Source organism: Gekko japonicus, unplaced genomic scaffold, assembly GCF_001447785.1.
Source record: "Gekko japonicus isolate JY-2015 unplaced genomic scaffold, Gekko_japonicus_V1.1 scaffold21, whole genome shotgun sequence".
Classification (NCBI taxonomy): Eukaryota; Metazoa; Chordata; class Lepidosauria; order Squamata; family Gekkonidae; genus Gekko; species Gekko japonicus.
Window position 1 is genome coordinate 2,402,380 of NW_015173122.1, and position 15,658 is coordinate 2,418,037.

At 51.0% G+C, this 15,658-nt stretch overlaps 1 protein-coding gene across 1 annotated transcript in view; it reads right to left on the reverse strand.

The window, feature by feature from the left end:
• Positions 1-365: 365 nt before the first annotated feature.
• SEZ6 (seizure related 6 homolog (mouse)) overlaps positions 366-15,658 on the reverse strand; it is a 61,704-nt gene continuing 46,411 nt past the window's right edge. The window contains exons 10-16 of the mRNA XM_015421859.1: positions 15,241-15,435; positions 13,428-13,619; positions 6,020-6,217; positions 4,146-4,184; positions 3,833-3,953; positions 3,640-3,745; positions 366-395 (exon numbers count right to left, since the gene is read on the reverse strand). Coding sequence (XP_015277345.1) covers positions 366-395; positions 3,640-3,745; positions 3,833-3,953; positions 4,146-4,184; positions 6,020-6,217; positions 13,428-13,619; positions 15,241-15,435 — 881 coding nt within the window. The remainder of the gene's footprint in view (positions 396-3,639; positions 3,746-3,832; positions 3,954-4,145; positions 4,185-6,019; positions 6,218-13,427; positions 13,620-15,240; positions 15,436-15,658) is intronic.

Here is a 15,658-nt window from a genome sequence, read left to right on the forward strand (position 1 = left end):
ACCATGGTCAGGATGCTGGAGATGGTTCCAAAGGACACAACGGATGGGTGTAGAAGCAGGCACGGGCTGTCTGCCACGCGGAGCGCAGACCTGACTCCATTCCAGAGCTAGGCCCGAAAGGGGGAAGCCTCAGGGAGGGAGGGAGGGAGGGGGGGGGCTTCTGCCGGCTGCTGGTACAGAGGTCTGATTTCTCTCCCCAGGAGGTCCGTCTTGAGGGATGGTTGGGAGGTCTTCACTGGTCTTTGCCACTGCAGGTGGTCGGTCGGCCTCGGAGTCAGTCGTTGGCGCGTGGAGAGGGTGGAGGGCGACACGGAATCAGGAGTGGGGCCTGCCCCTCCGGCTCCCACCTCGAGGGTGGCGCCACCCTAGATGGAGACTTCATACTCCCGCATCTCCTGGAGAGAAAAAAGCCTGCAGGAGGTTGGCTGCCGGGCAAAGAATCCGGCCCCTCCCACCCAGCATCGCAGCCAGGCCCATAGCTACAGTGGGGCATCTCAGGGCCCGGCCCCCTGACTTGCCACCAAGGCCCCCCTGACTTCCCATCCAGCCCAGGTGCTCCCTTGGGGGGGGGCTGCAGGGTGCCCCTGGGCCCTGACTTATTTAAAGGCCCCCCGAATTAAAAAAAATCCTAGCTACGGGCCTGATCGTGGCCCCTCCAAGTTTGCCTCTGGTCATCCGCCCCTCTCTAGCCAACCCCGGGCAGCTCTCCGTTCCAACCCTGCCAGAGCCCCCCCATCACTGAAGTGAACTCTCCACTCCATACCATACAGAACAGGTAACGTCGCATTCCTTTTATTCTATTTGTTTATTAAAACGGGCGTACTCCTGCCGTTCCTCTTGACCCACCTGGGTCAGCCGAGGAATGCAGGTACCTGTTTTTGCTCCCCTGGCTGAACCTTCTGTAAATCTTCTTCAGCACCCGGGCAACTCAATTACTCCCCAGCCACCTTGGCGGGGCAGCACAAAATGGTTTCATAAAGCCGCCCCGTGTCCTCCCATAAGCCAGTGAAGGGCTAAAACCCGAGCAGTGAGCCTACGGCTTTGCTGGGAAAGGTCTGTCTCTGCCTGAGTCCCTGGAGAGCCAATCAGAGATTAGGCAGGTGGACCAAGGCTCAGATTTAAGTGGCTCAATTAATCGCATTTCCCAGCAGCTCATCGCCTAGCTCTGCCCTTCCCCTGAGTACCTTTTTGCCACCTCTCTCGTCCTCTGATGAAGAGACTTGTTGAAATCCCAAAACCTAGGCTCTCCAACCTCCTCTTGAGTGAGCCCAGGGAAAGCTGTCGGTTTAACCCCTTTTATATATCCAGTAAGGGCTGTGGTGCCTCAAGTGGTTAAGATGCTGAACTGCAGGCTGGAAGGTCAGTAGTTCAGCAGTTCGAAACCCAAGTGCTGCATGACGGAGTGAGCTCCCGTCTCTGGCCCCAGCTCCCGCCAAAATAGCAGCTCGAAAGCAAGAAATTGCAAGTAGATAAATAGGTACCGCTTCGGTGGGAAGGTAACAGCGTTCCGTGCGCCACAGCATCTAGTCATGCCGGCCACATGACCATGGAAACGTCTCTGGACAGCGCTGGCTCTTCAGCTTGGAAATGGAGATGAGCACCACAACTCTAGAGTCGGATTCGACTGGCTTTTGAGCAAGGGAAACCTTTACCTTTATATATCCAGTACTTTGGATTCAACATGGAACAGCCTACCTGTTGATTCCCCCCCCCCCAATAACACATGCATTTAAGCCTTGCCCCCGCATCATGGCAGGCAGGGGCTTATTTTGCCCTCAGCTTCAGAAGTGTCACTTCTTCGGCTTGGAACAGGGAGAGGCAGTAGACTCCCCCCCCCCCCCATCCAAGAAGCTTTCAGTCTGGTTTTCAGCAGAGTGCCCCTTAAAGGTTCTTGAATCTGTGCTCCCCCCAACAGAAAACTATAGAGGCTTTGGGAGAGTTCTGCCGTTCCAAGTGAGCCAAGACACTGCTGGGAGGTGTACAAGGGGAGGAAGCTTTTCCCAAAGTCTCCGTTGGAGCCCTTTGCTGGAACCAATGTTCCCTCTAAGCTGAGTTAGTGTGAGCTCGCTCACAGTTTTTTAGCCTCTGGCTCACGCATTTTTGTCTTCGCTCAGGAAGGATGGCTCCAGAGCAAACTGATTTATGCAGTAGCCAAATGGCTCGCTCGCAACTTTAATGCCAGGAGCTCACAAAGTAGAGTTTTAGCTCACAAGACTCCACAGCTTAGAGGGACTGGAACACCCACCTATATGAGCCTGAGTCTCTGCAGCTGGCTCCCCTCAGCCCTTGTTCCATTCTGTGAATGTGGTCCTCATGATAAAGTCATTGCCAATCAGAGACTGAGCCATGGGCCAAAGACAGGGTTGCCAATAGGGCTGCCAACCCCCAGGTGGTGGCTGGAGATCTCCTGCTATTACAACCAATCACCAGGCAACAGAGATCAGTTCCCCTGGGGAAGATGGCTGCTTTGGAAGGTGGATTCTATGGCATTATACCCCCATTGAAGTCCCTCCTGGCCCCAAACCCCCCCCTCCTCAGGCTCCACCCCCCCCCAAATCTCCAGTTGCCAACTCCAAGCTGGGAAATTCTTAAGAGATTCGGGGGTGGAGCTGGGTATGATGCCATACAGTCGACTGTCCAAAGTAGCCATTTTCTCCAGCAGAACTAATCTCTGTAGACTGAAGAAGAAGAAGAAGAGAGAAGAGAATTGGACTTATACCCCGCCCTTCACTACCCGAAGGAGTCTCAGAGCAGCTTACAATCTCCTTTCCCTTCCCCTCCCCACAACAGACTGCTGGGCTGAGAACTGCTCGTGAGAGAACAGCTCAGAAAGAACTTGTGACTGATCCAAGGTCACACCGGCAGCTGCATGTGGAGGAGTGAGGAATCAAACCCAGTTCTCCCAGATTAGAGTCCACGCTCTTTACCACTATACCAAACTGGCTCCACCAAACTGGAGATCAGTTGTAATTCTGGGAGGTCTCCAGGCCCCACCTGGAGATTGGCAAGCCAGACCAAAGAGCTCCCAAGTCCCTCCCCCCAAGGCTGTGTACCAGTTTAGGGCTAGGCAGGGCTTTTTTTGTAGAAAAAGCCAAGCAGGAACTCATTAGCATAATAGGCCACACCCAACAACAGAAACTCATTAACATCTTAGGCCACACCCCTGACAGCACAGTTCATTAGCCTATTAAGCCACACCCATGCCTTCCCTTGGCTTGCCTGTGTGCCCCGTGGCTGCGGGGAGCCCGGGCAAGCCCCCCCTTGAAGGGAAGGCAGTTTAAATTGCCTTCCCTTGGCTTGCCCGAGTGCCCAGCGGCTGTGGGGAACCCAGCCAAGCCGGCCCTTGGACAGACCGGGTAAGGCACGGGGAGGCATTTAAATGTCTACCCGATCCTTCCAGGGCCCCCCTGGCCTGCCCACCTCGGAGTGGCCGGGGGGGTCACTCTCCAGGCCTTCCCCTCTGTAGCCACACATGCAGAGGTTTTGGCTGTAGTGGGCGTGGCCAACTCTGAAGCCAGCCGGAACTCCGTTCCTGTGCGTTCCTGCCCAAAAATCACCCTGGGGCTAGGTATCCCTTCCCCTGGCCCCATCAACCCAGGGGAGCCACAGAGCAGGCCACAGGAGGGAGTTGGCACTTACTCCGGTTTCGTAGGTGGGGTTGTCAAAGGCCGAATCGACCGTGATGTGATCGTAGGGGTGGGAGCCCGAGAGGGACGGAAGCTGCAGCGACGGCTTTCCTTGGTGCCTGTGAGGAAACACGAAGACACTGAAGGCCTCTTCTCCCCTTCGGAGGACTCTGCGTGACCTGGGCCGCACTGAAGTGGTGACTCACCTGGAGATGTAGAGGTACAGGGTGCCCAGGAGAAGCCCCACAGCAGCCACGGGCAGGAAGATGGCAAAGGCCACATTAGAGCCTTGCAGGAGGTCTTCCGCAGGTGCCATTTTGGCCACAGCTTGGGGGGGGAGGAGAAAGCGGTGAGGGCGAGGAACAGGGTGAGCAAAAGAAGTCTATGCAAAGGGGTTGAACCCCAGCCAGAAGGGAGGAGAAAGGCACACGAGGCCAGTCACAGGTCTGTGGCCTGCAACAGCCTCCTTCCCTCCCCAGCGTGAAACCTGAGCGGATGGACTGTGGTTCTCCTTCTTACCGTCAAGGTTGCGATTGGCGTAGAACTCCTCCGAGGAGGCTGCAAAAGAAGGGAAAGGGGTGGGCTGTGTAGGGCTGCCATCCCCCCTGATGGCCAGCAGGGGGAGCCCTGCCCCTGAAGAGCCCTGCTGCCCTCGATGTGCCCAACTGTGATGTCAACCGGAGATTACATCATCACCCCGGGCACGTTGCACGGGGGCACTCTAGCACTTGGCTAAAAACTCTATGGTGACCATGCAGTTTTTGGCCAAATGCTAGAGCATCATCCCCTGCATGACGTGCCTGGCGTGATGACGTCACGAGTGATGTCATCACAGTGTGCGCCAGAAGATCCCAGGCAGTGGCATGGAGCCCTCCGCCGGCAGACAGTAAGCACTTGGCAATCCTAGGTCTGTGGGACGGGACTCCAGGCTGAGCAGGGCTTGGGCCTTACTCCAACATGGGCACGAGCCTCCAGGAGCGCTCCTGAACGGTTTAAGTCCACCAGTATGCTGGTGTTGGAGTGAGCGACTCAGAATGCCTGGACACTGGGGGGGGGGTGCTACATCACTCTAAGTGTGTATAGGTGTTATCTCCCTGCATAGGATGCCTCTCTTTGTCTTAACCTGGGAGCTGCCCTCTGACCCCTTCTTCTCTCTCTCTCTGATCTTTCCTCTCCCCCATTCTTCCTCCATGGCTCTGCATGGAGTCACACGTCTCTACTCTTCTCTCCTGTAGAAGCAGTGCCCGCATAGTTCCATACAAATGATGGCGAATATAGCTGGCCACTTGTGACAGGGAAAGTACTTGTTAGATTAGGCTTCTCTCTCTCCTTCTGATTGCAACCTGAATGTGAACTGAATCTACTTGAATAGGCTGCGGTCAGACAAGCCAGTATGATCCGATGTCGTTGCTGTTCCCTGCCGGATTTAAAATGCATGCTCAGATAGCAACATCTGCCTGCTGTTCCCCAGTTGCTGACAGCCCATTCTGTCCTGATTTCGAAGTGGAGTTACCAGGCACCGGGAGAAATTCGGTCTTTACGGATGTTAGTGCTTTCACTCCGCATTTCCAGATGTCCGAACTTCCCTGTGGTGAACTCAAGCTAGTTGGGAAGTGCGAACATTCAGTTCCATCTCGGCCCCCCTTTTTTGGTTCCTTGGGATGTGCGCATAAGTGCATATGCACATGCACGCCCATTTTTTTTTAAAAAAAATAAACCACCCAGACTGCGCACTCTGTGGTTGATATTCATCAATAATCTGAACAGTCTACCATGGAGCAAGCATGCAGTGCAGTTGGTTCAGGGCGTGATGTCCGATCAAATCTTCCCACTACAACTGAAACTGGTGATAAGAGGCGCAGCCAGACAGCACCAAGCCTGTAGCCTGACCGCAGCCTAAATGTAAGATTTACTTTTGCTATATACTTCTTGAGAGATTTATCTTACCACATGCAATATCATGCTTCTATGGCTGGGCAAACACGGCTATATTAACCAAATATCCCAATAGCTGGTACCCTCTCCACGCCGTGGACGTTTCCTATATCTGTGATCCTGTTGCATAAGCTTGGATTCTTTCCTTCTCATTCCAAAGTTTCTTGTCCTCATGGCTGCAAAGAGATGCTTGATAACATAAGCCAGGATTTAGTGGCAAGATCTCAGGAGCTAACAGATTCGGCATGCTTTCCTGTTCTCCCCTTGGGTAGTGGAAGCCAAATGCATTTTTTTTCACCTAAGAAAACATCTTTGCATAATTCATTCAGGTTCGAGGATGTGATTGGCACAGAACTGGGGAAACACTGCCAGGTGTTCTTGGTTCTGAATCCTTTTCCCTGTACAGATGGACCACTGACATAGCCCTACAGATAATATATCTTCTCCAACGGACTTACCTCTCTTGCAGAATGGTGGGGTGCCATTCCACTGGGAAGGGTGACCCGGCACACAGCGCAGAGTGGCATCACCCAGCAGCGTGTAGCCTGCAGTGCAGGAGAATCGCAGCAGTGCCCCTGCCTGGTAGACTCTCTTCTCTGGATTCTGAGCTCCATGGTCAGGGATGCCGGGGTTGTGGCAGGGCTCGTACACCTCCGCTAGGAAAGGCAGAACATCCAGAATGGAGTCTAGTGGAAGCCTTTGGGGCTGACCCTTCATCTGTCCGCCCACCACACAACAGTCGGGGTCAAGGGCAATGCTCCCTCTAAGCTGTGAAGTCTTGTGAGCAGAAATTCTACTTTGTGAGCTACTGGCATTAAAGTTCTGAGCGAGCGATTTGGCCACTGCCTAAATTAGTTTGCTCTGGAGCCATCCTGCCTGAGCGAAGACAAAAGTGTGTGAGCTGGAGGCTAAAAAACGGTGTGCTAGCTCACACTAACTCAGCTTAGAGGGGACACTGGTCAAGGGGCCAGAGGGCAACCCTAATGACCACCTAAGGAAGGTCCCTCTGCAGCTAGAGTGGCCTTTGGACTTCTCATCGAAAGCCTGGCCTGAGGCCAGAACTGCCTGAACCCACCCCAGGAAGCATATGAGCAGGGGTCATTTCCTGCAGGAGCGCACAGGAGCGGAGCTCTGGCAGTAAAGAGACCAAGGGGCGGGCACATGCAACAAGCCTCGCCCCCTGCAGCCCTCAGTTAGATTACGAAGCAGCCAAGTAAGTTGCAGAGGGCCCCCCCCCGGTCCAAAACAGTTCAGTGGCACCTTTAAGACCAAGTTTTATTCAGGTACAAGCTCCCCCCCCCCCCATAGCTAGCAATCCAAAACAGTCCAGTGGAGCCTGAGCGGTGGGTGTTGCCTTCTGACACACTTCCGGTGACGTCAGGGTGTGTGGCATATGCAAATAAGTTATGAAAATGAGCTCCTGCACCTCTTTTTCTACGAAATGACCCCTGCATATGAGAATGTGTTTAATCTTTTCATGGCACCGTTAATTGCCAGCCAACGCTGCACATTGGGGCAAGTTAATTTAGGAATTGTGTAAAGCACTTTCCCCACTTGTCTGCTCAGAGGAGCCCCATTTCTTTGACAGATTCTGAGTCAGACGGGCCAGTTATGAATTGCTTTGTTGGGCCAGGCCCATCACCCTCTCGTCTTGCATCCCGTGTCCTACTGTGCCCAGCCAGACACCCAAGAAGTTCTCCCGCAGGCATCCAGAACCCCAAAGCCTCCTCCTATTGCTGCCCTTCTCTGTGGTTGACATCCAGGCTATCCCGCTTCTGGACACAGAGGTCCATTTAGCCTTCGATGGACTTCCCTCTTCCACCAATTTGTATAATCTTCTTTGGAAGGTATCTAAACTAGTGTCTGTCACCTCATAAGATCATAAGAAGAGACCTGCTGGATCAGACCAATGGTCCATTTAGCCCAGCAACCTTTCTCACACAGTGGCCAACCAATTCCTCTGGCTGGCCAACAGCAGGGCATAGAGGCTGAGGCCTTCCCCTGATGTTGCCTCCTGGCTCTTGGATTCAAAGGATTAGTGCCTCTGAATATGGAGGTTCCCCTCAGTCACCATGGCTAGTATCCATTGATAGACTTATTCTCCATGAATCTATTTAATCCCTTTTATAGCTATTTATTCCTGTGGCCATCACCACATCCTCTGGCAGTAAATTCCACATTTTAATCACTCTTTACATAAAGTAGTGTTTCCTTTTGTCCGTCCTGAACCTCCTGCCCGTCAGTTTCATTGGATGCCCTGGAGTCCTAGTATTTTGGGAGAGGGAGAAAAAGTTCTCTTTGTCAACTCTCTCCATCCCATGCAGGATTTTATAAGCCTCTATCATGTCCCCGCTTAGTCGTCTCTTTTCTAAACTCTTCAGCCTTTCCAAAGGGAAGATGCTCCAACCCCCTCATGATCTTGGTTACCCTCCTCTGTACTTTTTCCAACTCTGCAATGTCCATTTGGAGACACAGTGACCAGAACTGTACACAGTATTCCAAATGAGGCGGCACCATAGATCTACAAAGGGGCATTACCATATCAGCCATTTTATCCACATCCTGAGGCAGTGAGTTCCAAAGGCTAATTATGCATTGCCATAGAGTTGAAAGCCGTCTTAGAGGTCATGTAGTTCAATGTTCACGATGCAGCAGCTTGAAAAGCTAGAGTCAAGGCTGTGCTTGGAAACTTGCAGAAAGGAAAGCCCCCCCCTGGCCCCCCCCCAGGTAACTGGCTCCATTGTTCACCTGCTCTCTTGGCTAGGAAGTTTCTCTAAACGTTCAACCAAAATGTCTCCTCCTGTAACCTAAGACCATTCCATCAAGTTGTGGCCTCTGGAGGAGCAGAGAACAAGTCTTGACCCCCTCCTCGGGAATGGGCTTTCTGGTATGTGAAGGGCGCGATCACATCTTCCCTCAGCATTCTCTTCCTCAGGCTAAACCTACCCCATTCCTTTAATCTTTCCTCACAGGGCTTATTTTCCAAACTCACAAACCTCTGTGGTGCCCTCTTTGAACCCATTTCAGTTTGTCTTTCTCTTTTGTAAAGGGAGACTACGAGGATGGGACAGAGTATATTCCAGATGAGGTCTGACCAGCTGCAGCGTCGAGGGAAATGATCATTCCTAGTGACCGCCTAAAATTGTATTAGCTTTTTTTGCCGCTGCATCACATTGCTGACCTTTGTTCAACTTGTGCTCAGTTGTGAGTCTGAGACCCTTTTAACATGTTCTACTGCCAAGCCAAGTTTCCCCCATCTGTTTTTTGCTTAAATGCAGAGCTTTGCATTTGTCTTCGCAGAAATTAATTTTGTTTCTTCCAGCCAAACTTTCCAACCTATCAAAATCATTATGAACTGCATTGCTATCCTCTAAGGTACAAACTATCCCTCCCAGTTTTGTGTCACCATCACTCCTGCAGAGTGCAGGGGGGTTGGACTAGATGACCTGCAAGGTCCCTTCCAACTCTAACATTCTATGATTCTAGATCTGAAACACATTCCTTCCAGGCAGGGCTCTCTTTGTAGCAGGAACTTCTTTGCATATTAGGTGGCACACCCCTAATGTAGCCAATCCTCCAAGAGCTTACAGTAACCCCTGTCAGAAGAGCTCTATAAGCTCTTGGAGGATTGGCTACATTAGGGGTGTGTCGCCTAATATGCAAAGGAGTTCCTGCTACCGGGTTCCAGCCCTTCATCCGAGTCATTGAGAATCGGGGCCAGCTACACGGAGGATACGTCCCTGACACTACAACAATCACACTGGCTCCCAACCCACTACTGAGACCAAAGTGTTGGTTTTTGTCTTTTAAAGCCCTTCATTATTATTATTATTCTTAATTATGGTTTCCATGAAAAAGTAATAAACAATGAGATTAAAACCCTTTAAAGAGCCACTTTGATGTAGTGGTTAAGAACGGCAAACTCTAATCTGGAGAACCGGGTTTGATTCCCCACTCCTCCACATACAGCCAGGTGGGTGACCTTGAGTCATTCACAGTTCTCTCAGAGCTGTTCTCTCAAGAGCAGTTCTCAGACAGAGCTCTCTCAGCCCCTCTTACCTCACAGGGTGTCTGTGGTGGGGAGGGGAAGGGAAGGAGATTGTAAGCCGCTCTGAGACTCTGAGTGGAGGGCGGGGTATAAATCCAATCTCTTCTTCTTCTAAGGATACCAAGGTTACCTTCTGCCCAGGAATTAAGATCACAGGGAGAGGCCCTCCTGGCTATCCCACCAATCAAAGAGGCTTGTCTGGCAGGCATACAAGAGATGGCCTTTTTGGTGATGACAGCCCCACAATTATAGAACAACCTCCCCAGGGAGGTGCACTTGGCCCCCATTGTTGATCTTCAGGAGGCAGCTGAAGACAGTTTTATTAAGGACCTCATTTGACTGATTCTGCTTTTCATTGAAAGTCCTAACTTGGAGTTTTTAAATTGTTGAGTTTTAATTGTTTTTTATTGCTGTTTTTAAATTGTTGACTTTTTATTGGCAGTCCTAACTTGGAGTTTTTAAATTATTGACTTTTAATTGGTTTTTTATTGCTGTTTTTAAATTGTTGACTTTTTATTGCTTTTTAATTGCTATTTTAATTTATATCGTTAAGTCGCCTTGAGTTCTGCGCAGGGGGGAGCAGCTAATAAATGCTTTAAGTAAGTAAGTAAATAATGTTGAAGAATATCAAGCCTGCAGCAACCCATCAATACTGCCCTCTGGCCTGACAAAGTACCCCTGCAATATTCCCTCTAAGCTGTGGAGTTTTGTGAGCAAAAATTGTACTTTGTGAGCTGCTGGCATTGAAGTTATGAGTGAGCAATTTGGCTACTGCATAAATTAGTTTGCTCTGGAGCCCTCCTTCCTGAGCAAAGAGAAAAATGTGTGAGCCGGAAACTAAAAAACTGTGAGCTAGCTCACCCTAACTCGGCTTAGAGGGGACACTGCTCCTGGGTTGTGCTTTTCAAGGACCATTCTCCAACTAGCTGGGGATCCCCTTGACAGTCCTGGCATCTGACCCCCTTCTTATCCAGGCTGCTCACCAAGTATCACGGGGCCTTTTGTCAAACGCCTTGAAGAAATCTAGACATATTACACTCACTGCATTCCCACGATCCCCTAGGCAAGTAACCCCGTCAAAAAGCAAGATGAGATTAATCTAGGAGGATTCATTATTAACAAATCTACTCTGGCTTCTCTCGATCACTGCAATGTTTCCCAAGAGGCTTACAGATAGACAGCTTCATTGCGGAAAATTCTTGGACTTCCCTCTTGTGTTCGTTATGCAGCTTTATGCCTAGAAACCAATCAAAGGCTTCTATCGACCAGAGCATGGCTGATAACAACTCAGTTCTGGCTTAAACTTCATTTCCATGCTAAAGCTAAAAGTATTATTACTCACATGTTAACTGAGTCCCATCTCTCTCCATGGCTTAGATATGTCGAGGAGAAACTCTCTACAATGGGAATATCCCCGGATTATTCAGCCCCCTTTTCAGATAAACAAGCCTATGCTATTATTAAACAAAGATTTCTCGACATCGAAAGGCAAGTACTTTGGGAACACGCAGCCAGCAGATGCTCCCCAAGCAGGTTGGCGATTTTTGATACGGGCTCTACTGCGAAGTATCTGTCAAGTTTAACAGCCCCACATCATCGCAGAGCATACATGCTTGCACGCTTTAATGTTCTCCCATCAGAGGTGCTTTTAGGGAGGTACCGCCAGATACCATATGCAGACAGACTTTGTCGTTAGGGCTCTCTAAAAGATACAGAATCCACTACACACACCATACTTCATTGCCCCCTCTATAGGGATATCCGATCTCGTTTTATTACTCCATTTCTAGCGGGTAAGAGCCGGCACTCTGATGACTCAATTGTTCCCTTTCTTCTGTTTAATTGCGAAATAATGGAGGCTGTTGCAAAATTTTTATATTATGCAATCAGAAGATGAGGCTTGAATAGCCAAGTGATTGATGCATCTTAGTATTTTCCTGTATTTCCATGATGTTTTGTGCTTTCAAGCCAATAAAGGTTTTGTGTGTGTAGACAGCTTCATAATCTCTTCGAGTATCACCTCCAAACTGATGATTCAGTTGTTTCCTTCATCCTCCCTTGTCTCCTTTTTGAGGATCAGCACAACATCCGCCAGTCTCTTTCCTCGTGGCACTGGGCAGGGGCAGTCTTAGCCTAGGGTTGCTGGTTCCCCCCAGCCACTGGTGGGGGACAGAGGGGTTGGGGTTGCCAGATCCAGGTTGGGAAACTCCTAGAGATTTGGGGATGGAGCCTCAGGAGGACAGGGACCTCAGTGGGGTACCGTACCATAGAGTCCATCCTCCAAAGCAGCCATTCTCTCCAGAGGAAATTGTCTTTGTAGTCTGGAGATGAGCTGTCATTCTGGGGGGATCCCCAAGTCCCACCTGGAGGCTGGCACCCCTAACTTAGCCACAGCTGTCCCAGGCTGGGGGGGCACCCTGACCACCCAAACACCCCCCCCAACAGAGTGGGAAAGAAGAGGAAGAGCAGACAGGCTCACCCCCTCCAGCTCTCAAGTAGCCGGCTTGGTGCTGGCAAGGGTGCCTCTGCCCCCTCTGGGGCTTGGGCAGCAGCCAATTTGGCCGTGGCAGCACATGCTGCCCCCTTTGCATGGGACAAGGGCCTTGCTCGAGCCTGGGGGATAGGGTGGGTGGGCAGGGATCTCCTGAACTTTTGCCCGAGGCCCCAGAATCACGACGACTGCCACTGGATGATAGAGGTTCTGAGTCTATCAGCAAGTTCCTAGCCCCCTAGGATGCAGTTCTTCTGGCCCAGAAGGCCAGAATTCGTTTAAAGTTTAGCCTTGACCCACTCTTTATCACCTTGAGCTGCAATCTCATCCCCGGGCCCTTCATGCTATTTTTGCTAGCTTGCACAAGATTCCCCTTCCCCTCCTGGGAGAAGATGAAGGTGAAGCTTGACTTCACCTGCGAACATTTCATCAAACTTACTGAGCAGCAGGTCTGCCATTTCCTTCCTCATTTCTGGAACTGACAAGAAAAAAAAACTCCTTTTCGTTGTTCTTCACATCCCTCGTTTAAAGAAACACTTTCTTTTGTCTGCCCCGCATCTACTGCTCATCACGTTCATTGGGTGCTCCTAAATTCTAGCAGATTGAGGGGGGAGAAAAAAATCGTCTCCGCTTTTTCTCTCCCGTGCCTGATTTTATTAACCTAATTTCATAGACCTTCTTTCAGCAGCTTTTTTCCTAAACTGAAAAGCTCCATGATTTTTAGCTTTCCTTCAAGCTCAGCTTTCCTTAAAGCTAAGTGCTTCCTTAAGACTTCAGTGCTCCATCCCGTGGGTCATGTGATACCTCTGGACAGGGGTTTTTTTGTAGAAAAAGCCCAGCAGAACTCATTAGCATAATAGGCCACACCAACAGTAGAAACTCATTAGCATATTAGGCCACACCCCATGCCTTCCCTTGGTTTGCCTGGGTGCCCCGCGGCTGCGGGGAGCCCAGGCAAGCCAGCCCTTGGACAGGTCGGGGAAGGCACGGGGAGGCATTTAAATGCCTCCCCGATCCTTCCAGGGCCCCCCCTGGCCCGCCTGCCTCAGAGTAGCCGGGGGGGTGTTGCTCTCCAGGCCTTCCCTCTGTGGCCACACACGCAGAGGTTTTGGCTGTAGTGGACGTGGCCAACTCTGAAGCCAGCCGGAACTCCGTTCCTGTGCGTTCCTGCCCAAAAATAGCCCTGCCTCTGGAAGACAGGGAAATGGGGCCATTTCTTCTCCCTTGCCCCAAACACATGGCACAGAGAAGGTTTCTCCAGACATGGAGGTTCTGACCCGACCCTGTTTAGGAGCTGCCATCGAGCCTGTGAACACGGGTGACTTACGGATGCATTTGGGAAGACGATCGCTCCACTTGGGGTCTCCGGCTTGTCGGTCGTGGCAGGAGATCAGTCCACTCCCGCTCAGCGCATAGCCCTTGTCACAGATGAACTGGACGGTGGAGCCAACAGGGAACTTGTTAGTGGAGACCATGCGGCGGCTGTGATCCACATCTCCAGGGTCCCGGCACGTGGTCACTACGGACAGAAGAAAGAGGATGGGGGAGCAAGCGAGGCAGGGCAAGGAGTGAGATGTCTGCTTTGTGCCGGCTCTTGTTCGCTCTGGCAAGAGTGACGTTCCTTCACGAAGATTTAAACTGCAGCGAAACTTATGAAAATCAAAAACTGGAATATATTTAGGAAATTGAGATTTTAGCACTATTACCCACAAGCCCGCTCTTTGTGGCTTGCCAATAAGCTTTTTCAGACAATCAAGCCTTCGTATATCAAGGAAGGAGCCTGGTAGAACACACATGCCGAAGGCCCAGCTTCAGACCTTGGTAATGCCAGTTGGAAGAATCTCGACTACGGGGGCTGAAAGAGACTGAGGCCTTGGGAAACCGTTCTTTTGGTCCGGGGCAGACCTACTATGAAACGAATGAAGATAGATAAAATTGATGGAGTTTTCTTAAAGTGTTTGTTATTAAAATAAGGCTGTTTTAGTGACAGAATTGACCTTAGAATATGCTCTAATACCCATTTCGTAGGGCCTCAAAGTGTCCCTGTAATTGGTCAGATTTCAAAAATTTTCTTGGGGGCTTGCAGCACCCGAATCCCCAGTTGTGGCGATTTGCCATGGAACAACCCCACTGAAGAAGATAACAGCGGTTACCCAGACCTCGTTGCTGATGGGAAGGGGCTCACTGTTGGGCCCATTTTCAAGGTCTCCACCCCACCACCCCGTTCTCTGCCCTGTGGACCTTGTTGGATGTTGAGAAGGGGCTCCAATAACAGTTCAAGCTTCAGGGTCCAAAAATGTAGGTCTGCCTCTGCTTTTGGTGTGGAGGTGCTACTCGGCTAGGTGGGTGCTCCGGATTCGAAGAAAGCCCAAGGAAACGATATGCGAGATCCAGGTTTGCTTAGGAGGAGATTTTTAATAAAGCATCGGACTTACTGAAAATGCAGGCTAAGCTTCCGTGAGCTGAGCCTCAAGCGTGTACACACAGTGTGAAGCTTCTCAGAATCCGAGACCACATGCACAACTAAGACTGCACAGTGCCAGCAGGGGGAGCTCATGGCATAACCAAAACTTGACAGGCTTCGCCAGAGCCTTTCTCATCCCCGTCTCCCTCCAAATTGTGTACTGGAGCAAAGGCAATGGCGTGTGCCAGAGAGAGGCCACAGAGCGTACACCCCATGCCAGACTAAGCCGCTTTAGGGAATGCACACGCTCCCTTACATTCCGCCAGACTCTAAATGACTGGCCAAAGGGGTGACGGGGACACCAAGGAGAATCATTCACTGGGTTATCCCCGTGTTTTTTCAAGGGAGATGGATGCCTGCCCATTCTTCCAAGAGCTGATCTACAAAATGTTTATGAGCTTCTTGAATTTTTAGACCGAGGGGTGACTCCAGTTTCAGTGCACACATGCACGGACGCACGCACGTATGCGTGCACACACACAAAATCCTATTCCTAAGCAATGTCAAGCTTAAGAAAGTGCTCTCCCCTTTCTCTGCCTCCACTTCATTGCTTTCCAGGTGGGTCTAGATAAAGAACGGCAATCCAAGCAGTGGGCGAACAAAATATGCGGGAAATGGGGAGGGCCTCCCCTTCCCCCCCCTCTGGCATTGGCATGCCTCCCCTCCATATACTCACCTCTCTGGCAAGAGGGCAGGTCCCCACTCCAGGTCAAGTCCCAGTGGCACATCAGGAGCTCGGTGCCCACCAATTCATAGCCAGGGTAGCAGTGGTAGGTGACCACAGTGCCGTGGATCAGCTCTGGGTGAGACACGGTCTTCCAACCATTGGGGATCTCTGGCAGCTCAGGGCAAGTGTCATTGCGGGGCACCTCTGAAAGGGAAAGGGTACGTGTTGATTGGAGAGATGGGAGATCGAACTGGGCAGCTCCTTGCCTGGCCACAAGTGCCCCTGTGTGCTTCCTTGCCCTTCCTTATCAGTAACACGGGGAAATGCACAATACTGTTATTTCAGAGTAAGTTTCGCGGAGGAGAACACTACCCAGAGCTTCTGATTTCAGCAGCAGCCGTGTGGCAGGCACATGATCTAACTGTAC